Below are 10328 nucleotides of genomic sequence, written 5' to 3' on the forward strand. Positions count from 1 at the left end.
GACATGCTGGTTGGGTGCAGGGACAAGGTGCTATGAAAGGCAGCCATCCCACACTGCCCTGAAGTGGATGCTAATGAGAATTGTGTATTGTGTACTGGTTTCATACAAAGCCTCTTCCAGGGATAAAGGGAGGGGTTCTTGTTTTTTCCCCTACCACTATGATGGTGGCAAATGGTAGTTGTCCTAGGACAGACAACCAACCCTCATCTGGGCCACAAATATTTGAGTTCCTGTTGCTAAAATGTTAACAAGTGCGGTGAGGTACTAAAGCAGAGTGTTCCAACAGGGTAAGTAGACCAAGAGTCTTGCCCAAGCCTTGTTACTGTGGTGTGTATACACCACAGTATGGCCTTCCTGAAGCCCAACCAGAAATCGACAGAGAAACATATATGTTGAAAAAATTTATATTTAGATTTAGCCAGCTGGACTCAGTTTAGATGATCCCAATCTGAAAAACAAAAGGGGAGCTTTGTTACTGGGAGATAAAATATGAAGATTAAACTGGAAGGTCATAATTAAAAAGCAAAAATAAGGCAAGGAAAGGGCCTATTAAGGATAGGGGTGCAGTCATTTAAGACTAAATCAGCAAGTCAGGTTTTGGCCAGTAATGGACACATCACTTGCACTTCGGGGGTGAGTTAACAGCAAAGGAAGCTTACTTTGTTGGCAACATCCAAAGCATCATAGTCAGGAGCCAGTCGAACATATGCTTTCTTTTCCCCATCGGGCCTAGGATGAAGGAAGCTTTAGTTCCCGCTGTTCTCACAGCCCCCAAACCCTCCTTTCTTCCCCTAGTCTTTATGGCACATCAGTGGTTCCTTTGTCCATGTCAGTCTTTTCCAGCATTTGCACAGGAGGCTAGGGATGCCACCAAGCCACAAATGAAGTCAACTCCCTTTTACATGGAACACCATATAACATTTTAAAACTTAACTCCAAGTAATCTGACATAAATTTTATCTTACTCTAGGGCCTGTCTGTCTAGAGGTATAGGGATCAAGAAAATGAACACTAACTCCATACATCAAGTCCTAGAGGCAGGAGAACTAATGTGTCCTCTAAAGTCTGTATAGATACAAAGGACTAACTACAGCAGAAATCACTCATTTCTCAAGGCTTGCAAGCTGTGAAACCTACTGACTCCATGCAGATTTCTTGGCTCACCTGATCAGAGTGTTGACCTTGGCCACATCAATGTCATAGAGTTTCTTCACGGCCTGTTTGATCTGGTGCTTGTTGGCCTTGACATCCACAATGAACACAAGAGTGTTGTTGTCTTCTATTTTCTTCATGGCCGACTCTGTAGTCAGGGGGAACTTGATGATGGCATAGTGGTCAAGCCTGGGGAAGAGGCAAAATGGTATCATCTGGCCTGGGTCCAATAAAAGGATTAGGTCTCTTTTAGATCTCAAAGCCAGAAGAGCCCAGGTGCATCAGACAATAAAGTAGCAATCATTTTTGTCAGACTTTGGTCGCTAAACAGTGTCATCATCTGCACCCTGTAACTTAGGGACCTGGAACCTCAGCCTGGGGGACAGAACCCTGTACTCTTCTGCTTGAAGGACTTTCACCCTTTAAGTGATTAAAGAATCAGCTCTGAGTTCCAAACCCCTCCATTATTTATTTGACCTCAACATTTTGGAGGGCAAACTTCTGGAAGAAACTTGACACTTCTGAGGTTAAACAACTTACCCCTAGAGCACAAAGCTGGACTATGGGATCTTAAAACCCAGGCTAGAGTTCCAAAGAATGTTGGTGCTTCATCAGGAGATTAGCCAGACATTTCTGCTCCCTCTGGTTGGTGAAAACTGGTTTGAGGGCCATCAACTGACAGCAACCCTTATTTACAGCGTTAAGTTAAAACTACAGTGGCTTGAAAACACCTACAACACAGCTTTCCCCCTGAAATTCAGAGAAACAAGTCTCCATTCACCTGGACACCTGCTTCCTGTTTTAAAGCTAGACATCAGGTCTCAACCTCTCCTCACACTAACTCCTAGGTCCAAATGGGGCAGAACCCACTCCTGCCTTTTTCTTAGGAAAGCAGTGGGAGGTGGCAATTACTACTGGTGTTTTAATCTGTGGCCCTTAAGGTCAGTTATTACCAGTAGTGTGGCAAATACTCAAAAACTTCCCCCTAACCCTAACCCTCCCCTCCCCCCAACTATTCCTTGAGTTTAACGAGTTGAGAGTAAATGAGAAGCTTCTATACACCGCTGCAGGCCTTCTCTGATTAATACAGATTATTAAATATCCTTATCAACCTAGAATCATCCCACACTGTCACCATCAAGGACTGTCCCCTACAGTAATAGGGAACTCCAAAACAAAAGCATGTATCAAAGTCCTACTATATACTCCAAGAAAGCAGACTTTAAAACCCTGACCACATGTGAAGCAATAATTAACCTAATAACCAGAAGTCACTGAGTTGTCTTAAACAGTGCCTGCCAATGTTGTCAAAATGCCTCCTCTTGTCCTTAAATAGGGCATTAACAATCTCTTCACACTATTAAGAGACGCACACTAGGTACCAACAGATATTTGACAAGGCGTGCTGTAGGTCTGGTAAATTTCCAAATTACGAATGGAGGATACCCAAGATCTTTTCATGGGAAAGGGGCAGTACTGACTTGTTTCTCCTGGGGGCGCTCTTTCGAGGATATTTGGGCTGTCTTCGGAGACGCAGTGTCTTGGGCCGTCGGAATGTAGGTGACGTACGGATCTTCTTTTTTTTATGACTGTGGACGCCTTTCAGCACTGCTTTCTTGGCCTTCAAAGCCTTTGCTTTGGCTTCGGCTTTGGGAGGGGCAGGGGCTAAAATAAAGAATATGAAGGCACGGGATTCAGAAACCATTCACTTCCGTCCTCAAGACCCCTAGCGGGCGCTCCAAGGCACACGTGCATCAGCGGTTCCTTTGAAGACATCATAAGTCTCAGGAGGTTACAATTTTTCCATCATATGCACGGTACTGGGGCGAACTTGGAATAACTCCAGCGATACGACGAAAAAAAAAACAAAACAAAACACCTAGCAATGATCGAATGCTTGATACTTGACAACATATACTCTAATAGTTTTAACTGTTCATAGCCCCGTCTAACACGTGGAAAAAAGGAAAATTAGGTGCGGACAACAACTCAGGTCTGGAGACATGAAACTCCGGCCTATGGATGCGTGTAGTTCCCCAAAGCCAACAGTCTGGCAGCCCCGACAGGTGGTGGCGGCCGGACTTGCCTCCCCAAGCCCTGTCACGGAGCTCAGCCCATGCGGCTGGGCCCACGCGCGCCGTAGAGTGGCAGAATGCTAGAAGTAGCTCCGGAGCAGACACCCCAAGAACCAGCTCAGCCTCCATCCTCCCAGTTTGTTCACTCTGCGGGAATCCCAGGCCAACTAGCTGCGGTACCCCCAGCCCCAGCACAGACCTTCCTTCTTCGCCTTCGGCGCCATCTTCGTGAAAGGGATTTCCGAGGCTTGTTTCCAGGGGCTTATAGAGCCAAGTCTCACGGAAGAATCGCGATACTTTTCATTTAAAGCTCATTGGATAATCTATGGCGCGGAGACCGCCGGGAATGGTAGTTAGGTTTAGTTTCCTCCCCAGAGCGATTAAGCATGCTCCACCTCTTCCCTCGAAAGACACTATAGCTTCTTGGGAGTTGTAGTGTTTTGGAGACACGTGTTTATTTGCTGCTGCGGGTGGATGGTGGATGGTGCAGCCAGCTGCCGCTTGCGTTTGGTCCTGAGCGCTTTCCATCTTGTGGAAAGAGGATCGTAGTTGCAGGAGACAGTAACACTGAAAACTGAAGTGAATATAATTAGGTTGATTTGGAGAGTAAAGCGAAGTTCTAGAACGTTAGAGCAGAATTTGGTTCAAGTCCTTCAAACAACATCTGTAGAAATTTGGGTCCAGAGAGGGGATGTAGTTTATCAATAACAGTGATTTGGTGTTAGAAAAAGTCAAGGGGAGCCTAGGTGTCTGCCGGTTAAGCGTGGGACTCTTGATTTTGGCTCAGGTCATGATCTCACGGTTGGGGAGCTGGAGCCCCACATTGACAGTTCGGAGCCCGCTTGGGATTTTCTCTCTGCCACGCCCGCATGTTTGCGCGCTCGCGGGCTCTCTCTCTGTCTCAAAATAAATAAGTAAACATTTTTTAAAAATAAAAAAAAAAAAAAGAAAGAAAGAAAGAAAGAAAAGTTTGAGTCAGGCAGAGGGGAAGAGGAAAGTATCCGAAGAGGTAGAAGGTGGCCACATCTGCCCCTCTTTACCCGTGACAGTCAGATTTTGTGTGTTTTCCCAATAATACTCTTGAAACTCTACCAATATTCCAAACACCCAGTGTACAGATTTCTCCAGGATTTGCTAATTCTTGTGAATAATTTCATTTACAGTCCCCTCCCTTTAAGTAGTCCTCCCATCCTTGCTTCAGTCATGTTTGCATCCTCAAAATCAGTTCCTGACACAGAGCAAGTTTTAGTAAAGCTCAGGTTTGCTTCTGTGAGGGTCTGTGTCTATCCCACCTCCACCTTGACCTTTCTTTCTTCCTCCTCTCCTCTTTGCCCCTTTGACAGTGAGAATTACTGTGTGCCACACCCCTCTTTTATCCTGCAGAACTGCAGAATGGAAAAGTTGTCCTTGAGGGTTGGTTCCAATGGGACCAGAGAGAACGCCTATACCAGAGCAGAGGCCCCATGTCCCAAAGCGGTGACCTACCCAAAGGGCAGAGTTTCAGGTCTACCTACCCCTTCTTTATCTTCCATCCAGGCGTGGTCTTCAGCCTCCCCACCCGTCAATCTACACCGCTTTAAAGGAAAAGACACCAGACTTCAGACGTCTCTTTTCTCGGTGAGCATCCCATTCCGACCCTGGCATCCCCTGTGTGCTTCCCCCCACCCCATCCTATCCCAGGGCAGAAGGGCGAGCGAGGGCAGACTCTATGAGTCACGTCCTGGGCCTGGAGTTGAGGAGGGAAGCGCCGCCTCTCCTCGGGCCCCTTCTCTCCTCCTTTCCCCTCCCCGCGGGTTCCTGGCCTAGCCAGATACTGCGCAGCAATCACGGTTCTCCATCACCAGTTTGCCTGGGTAAGGGTCCCCTTGAAGCCGCAGCCCGGCACAGAGTTGCAAGGGAGAGCAACCTGGGAGACCTCGATCTGGACAGGTTCCAGCCTGCGTGGAGGCGGTCCCGGTGCCCGTGGGGCATCTGGAAGGGTAGCCAGAGCTGGGGCAGCGCAGTGGGGAGGAGAGGAGGGGAGGTTGGGACAGCCCGCGAGGCCGGGAGCTGCCGGGAGAGGGGCGGGGGGCGGCCCTTCTCCAGGAATTTCCGGGGATCATGTTACAGCGCTCGCGGAGGGAGAGCTGAGTGGGACGCCAGGTCCTGCTGCGGTCTGGGACCCAGGCCCCCTCCTCCAGCAGCCCGCGGGCCTTGCAGCGCCATCCCTGAGCACACTGACCCCGTGCGGCGGGGCCGTTCCGCGCCCCCAGGCAGCTCTGTTATGGTAGGGCCGCCTGAACCCCGAGTTGTCGTCGGGTCACCGCGGCCCCGAGTCATTGTAGGAACTATCCGACCCCGAGTTATTGTGGGGTCTGCGCGGGCCCGGCCCCCTCCGGACGGGACTTCCCGCCCCCATTTGGCGGCGGAGGAGTCTCCCCGCCCCCGAGTCATCCTCGGGACCCCCCGGGCCCGGGTGATTGTGGGTTCGCCCCGGCCTCGGATGATTGTTTCATCCCCGTGGCCCGCTGTGGTCGTAGCGTCTCCGAGGCCGCGAGCTCCTGGAGGCTCCCCGTGGCCCAGAGTTATAGTCGGCACACCTCGGTCGCGGGTGATCGTCGGGTCTCCACGGGCCCGGGTCGCTGGGGCGGATCAGGCTCCAGTGCCTTCTCGGGGCTCCCCGCAAGGCCGTAGGCGAGATGAACATTCTGGCGCCGGTGCGGAGGGACCGCGTCCTGGCGGAGCTGCCCCAGGTAGGCTCCAGGGCCACGTCGGGCTTCTGGCTGCGGTGGGGTGTGGGCGGGAGGAGGCGGCACCAGATCAGTTAGAGGCTTGGGCCCAGCCCTGCCACCCGGCTAGGTCGGCTGCTTCTGGGTGGTCCCCTACCCCCGCCCAGCGCAGCTTGGCTGCGGGACATGGGCCAGGAGTGGGTGAGTCCCATTCTCTTCGATCCCTCTGAGTGCCTGAGGAAGGAGGCCGCTTTGCACGTGCACAGAGACTTCAACCCCCGCGTCACCTGCGCCTGCCAGGACCACCGGACAGGCACCGTGGGGTGAGTTAGACACCCTTAACAAAGAAAGGAAGGCTCAGGAAACCCTGTAGTCAAAGCTAGGGTGCACAAGCACCCCTGGGGCTCCATTTCAGCTTCTCCCAGCTATATATGGTTATTCCCCCTTTTTATATCCATGTGTTCTCCCTTTTCTTCCCAGCAAGCTTGTGATGAGTCCTATGAAATGGGGTGGGGTAGAAAGGTGGTAGTTCACTTCCTGAAACAGAAGGTGTGCAAGGGGGAGGTGCGGGGCTGGCGTGGTCACGAGCTCAGCTTCCCACGTACCATACATTTGAGCCCTAGGGCAGGGGGATGTGCCTGGAGGGATGTGTCCCATTATGGGTAAAAGAAGGTAATACTAATAACACTTGCCAACCATTAACTGAGCATTTACTATGTGCCCGGGCAGTGTGTTGGTTACTATGATTGTATTTTATTAAATGGAAAACACCATCACTTTTAAGGTGTATCCTGATTTCAGAGATGTTATCAAATGTATGTGTGGAGGCTGAAGGGGAGGTATGTCTCAGAATATAGGACATTGATCTTATTTCAATTGTCACAACAACCCAATAGAATATATACTAAATCTTTACCTAACACATGTTGAAACTGAGGCTCAGAGAGGCCAAGTAACTTGTCCAAAGTCACACAGCTAGTAAATGTAAGAACTGGGATTCCAATTCATGTTTCTTTGATGCTGAAGCAGAAAACACTCCTCCCCAGCAAGTGTGTCCAGCAGGCAAGCTGCCTGGGAGGCCCCGTGCCTATGGTAACCTCAGCCTGGGTGCTGCTAACGTTATAGATCTAGTACGGAACATTGAGACTCTCTAGGTTGCAAGAGTTAGTGCTCATTCCTCCTGCCCACCTTTGTGTCCTGCAGATTTAAGATCTCCAAAGTCATTGTGGTGGGGGACCTGTCCGTAGGGAAGACTTGTCTCATTAATAGGTAAGAAGGCACCTCTAGTTGGGCTGGTTTGGGCCGGGCAGGGTTCAGCCAGACCTAGCCAGGTGGACTGGGCTCAGGGCCAGAGCATCTGGTACTCCTGCAGGTTCTGCAAAGATACTTTTGATAAGAATTACAAGGCCACCATTGGAGTGGACTTTGAGATGGAACGATTTGAGGTGTTGGGCGTCCCCTTCAGTCTGCAGCTGTGAGTGCTTTCTCCATACCTTCCAGCCATTCCTTCCCCCAGCACGTATACCCCACCTCACAGGCCCCTCCCACATACCCGTGTTTTACCCCCTGCTTCCTCCCAGCTGGGATACTGCTGGACAGGAGAGGTTCAAATGCATTGCATCAACCTATTACCGAGGGGCTCAAGGTAAGGGCGGGGGTGAGATGGGGCAGGTGGGTGTTCCTGGCCTCCAATCTAGGACTTGGGGGGATTTGGGAAATGAGCCAGTAATGTCAGCTGTTTTTGCCACTTTTCCAGCCATCATCATCGTCTTCAACCTGAATGATGTGGCCTCCCTGGAACATACCAAGTATGTAGGGATGCTGCACTGTAATGGGGGCTTTGGGAAGAGAGGGTTCAGAAAAGAGGGGTGGTCGGGTATATCGGTAGTGAAGAAGAATGCATCGGGGACCAGAGAGAGGGTAATGGGCATATGAGTGACAGCAGGAGGAGCCTGTCCAGCTCACTCATCCTTGATTGTCTACCCTCTATGGCAGGCAGTGGCTAGCTGATGCACTCAAGGAGAACGACCCTTCCAGTGTGCTTCTCTTCCTCGTGGGTTCCAAGAAGGACTTGAGTGTAAGTGTGCCAGTCAGGGGGTACTTCCGTTTTGGTGAGGGGCTCCTCCCCAACCCTTGCCGTCTGACTCTGCCCTTCTGTCAGACTCCTGCTCAGTATATGCTAATGGAGAAAGACGCACTCAAGGTGGCCCAAGAGATGAAGGCTGAGTACTGGGCGGTCTCATCTCTCACTGGTGAGTCAGCGGCTTCAGGTCTTTTGAAATGGCACTCCCGCCTACCTGGCCTCTCATTCCTCTACCTTCAGCTGTGCCCAATGACCCCAGGCTTGGAACTGTCCCTAAGCACCCATTTGCTCCACGTGTCAGGTGAAAATGTCCGGGAATTCTTCTTCCGTGTGGCAGCACTGACCTTTGAGGCCAACGTGCTGGCTGAGCTGGAGAAATCGGGGGCCCGGCGCATTGGGGATGTTGTCCGTGAGTGCCTACCTGGATGAGGGTGGCAGAGAGCACGGGGAACCTCTCATCCCTGCCTCACATATTTCCCACCCTTCTTCAGGCATCAACAGTGATGACAGCAACCTTTACCTAACTGCCAACAAGAAGAAGCCCACGTGCTGCCCGTGAGCGGTAAGGGGACGGTCGAGAGACTGGCCAGCCTTGGGGCACTGTGCCACCTTGATTGCCCTAGAGCTCGACCCTGGACATTTGCACTGATTGTTTTTCCAGACCAAAGAGCTGCCCCTTCGTGGCAGTACCCCTGGAGGGGTAGCAGGGACCATGCTAGTCACTTCCTGCCCCAGACACCATGCCAAAGACTAGATGTCCTCCCTCCCCAGGGGCTCTCCGGGCTGCCCAGCAGTGGGGAGGTAGTCCCTGCTGCTTTTGCTTAGCCTGCTGGACCCCTTGAGTATGAGGATGCTTAATGATCCAAGCCTTACACTGTGCCTTATGCATTAAAATCTCTGTTATTAGCAGTTTGGGGACTGGAGTCCTTTGTTGGGGATGAGGGATGTGGAATGGGCAGAACTGTATGACTGTCTTGGGACTGGAGCTTCCTGTGGGATTCTGGCCATACCTGACCCCTGGGCAGGGCTCAGAAAGGCTGGGAGCTCAGGAACCAGATTTGGAGGGCTATCCTGGACTCTCAGTGTTTGGTTTTGAGAGCTCTTTCCTTTGGTTCCTTATCCCCACCTGTGTCCTCCTACTTGGTGCTTGTTCCCAGATTTCTTCCATTGGATACTTTCTTCTTTTTTTTCCCATCCTCTTCCTACCTTCCCTTCCTACTTCTCTGGGGGCGCCTGGGTGGCTCAGTTGGTTAAATGTCCTACTTGTGCTCAGGGCATGATCTCATGGTTCGAGCCCCACATTGCACTCTCAACTGTCAGCGTGGAGCCTGCTTAGGATCCTCTGTCCCCCCCCCCCATCCTCCCCCTCAAAAATAAACCTTAAGAAAATACAATAAAATAAAAAATATTTCCCTGAGGGAAACACAGTAAGGAGTGACTGAGTTTTGCATGCTCTTTGGGTTGACCAGAAGGCCCAGAGTGGGTATGGGCTTGGCTTTTACTCAGAAGATGTGTTATCTAACAACTAACTATATTAATGATATAAACATAAATGTATGAGTAGTATCGTTTTAAATTATTATTATTATTATTATTATTATTATTATTATTATTTATTGTTTATTTTTGAGAGAGAGAGACAGAGCAATAGAGTGGGAGAGGGGCAGAGAGGAGACACAGATGTGAAGTAGCCTCCAGGCTCTGAGTTGTCAGCACAGAGCCCAATGCTGGACTCAAACACACAAGCAGTGAGATCATGACCTGAGCCAAAGTTAGAGGCTTAACTGACTAAGCCACCCAGGTGCCCCTCATTTTACATTTTAAAACAGGATTAAAGGGGCGCCTGGGTGGCTCAGTCAGTTGAGCGTCCGACTTCAGCTCAGGTCATGATCTCATACTCTGTGAGTTCGAGCCCCGCGTCAGGCTCTGTGCTGACAGCTCAGAGCCTGGAGCCCGCTTCAGATTCTATGTCTCCCCCTCTCTCTGCCCCTCCCTTGCTCATGCTCTGTCTCTCTCTGTCTCAAAAATAAATAAAAACATTTAAAAAAATGAAAAAAAAATAGGATTAAATAACTAAGTTCAAAACAAAACAAAACAGTCTGGCTGGTTCAGTCGGTGGAGCATGCAACTCTTGACCTCAGGGTGTGAGTTCAAGCCCCATGTTGGGCCTAGAGCTTACTTAGAAAAAAGAAAAGAAAAACAGCCCATTTTTTCCCTCTTCAAAAAGAAAAAGGCATGCTCTGAGTCAGGAGGTTCCCCCATTTAAGTCCTCACTGTTCCCCTCAAAGAAGTATTTTTTTCCATCTCTCT

General features: G+C 50.4%; 2 protein-coding genes, 1 long non-coding RNA gene and 3 other non-coding genes across 10 annotated transcripts; 1 reads left to right on the forward strand and 5 right to left on the reverse strand.

The window, feature by feature from the left end:
• Positions 1-388: 388 nt before the first annotated feature.
• On the reverse strand, positions 389-3579 carry RPL23A (ribosomal protein L23a). Its single transcript, XM_003996479.4, has 5 exons — positions 3427-3579; positions 2634-2817; positions 1165-1341; positions 660-729; positions 389-448 (listed from the first exon to the last, which is right to left on the reverse strand). The coding sequence occupies exons 1-5, from the start codon at positions 3449-3451 to the stop codon at positions 434-436; spliced, it is 471 nt and encodes a 156-aa protein (XP_003996528.1). The 5' UTR covers positions 3452-3579; the 3' UTR covers positions 389-433.
• LOC111557895 lies at positions 804-852 on the reverse strand. Its single transcript, XR_002738306.1, has one exon. It is a non-coding gene; the product is annotated as a small nucleolar RNA SNORD42 (small nucleolar RNA).
• LOC111557901 lies at positions 1428-1499 on the reverse strand. Its single transcript, XR_002738310.2, has one exon. It is a non-coding gene; the product is annotated as a small nucleolar RNA Z17 (small nucleolar RNA).
• LOC111557894 lies at positions 2902-2968 on the reverse strand. Its single transcript, XR_002738305.1, has one exon. It is a non-coding gene; the product is annotated as a small nucleolar RNA SNORD42 (small nucleolar RNA).
• A 56-nt stretch (positions 3580-3635) lies between the features above and the next one.
• Positions 3636-5490, reverse strand: LOC123382082. The gene is made up of 3 exons (XR_006589857.1): positions 5134-5490; positions 4742-4801; positions 3636-3801 (listed from the first exon to the last, which is right to left on the reverse strand). It is a non-coding gene; the product is annotated as an uncharacterized LOC123382082 (long non-coding RNA).
• Positions 4921-8927, forward strand: RAB34 (RAB34, member RAS oncogene family). 5 transcript variants are annotated; one of them, XM_006940025.5, is made up of 12 exons: positions 4938-5080; positions 5747-5959; positions 6167-6258; positions 7139-7204; positions 7308-7409; positions 7516-7580; positions 7692-7743; positions 7931-8012; positions 8097-8187; positions 8320-8427; positions 8510-8580; positions 8680-8927. In XM_006940025.5, exons 2-11 carry the CDS (start codon positions 5906-5908, stop codon positions 8575-8577), a joined length of 780 nt encoding a protein of 259 aa, XP_006940087.2. In that variant the 5' UTR covers positions 4938-5080; positions 5747-5905; the 3' UTR covers positions 8578-8580; positions 8680-8927. The 5 variants fall into 5 exon arrangements, with proteins under 5 accessions (XP_019673020.2, XP_006940087.2, XP_019673019.2 ...); XM_019817461.2 differs by having other exon boundaries at positions 4921-5070; positions 5870-5959; positions 8510-8927; XM_023243646.2 differs by having other exon boundaries at positions 4939-5080; positions 8510-8927.
• Positions 8928-10328: the final 1401 nt, after the last annotated feature.

This window comes from Felis catus, chromosome E1 (assembly GCF_018350175.1).
Source record: "Felis catus isolate Fca126 chromosome E1, F.catus_Fca126_mat1.0, whole genome shotgun sequence".
NCBI lineage: Eukaryota > Metazoa > Chordata > Mammalia > Carnivora > Felidae > Felis > Felis catus.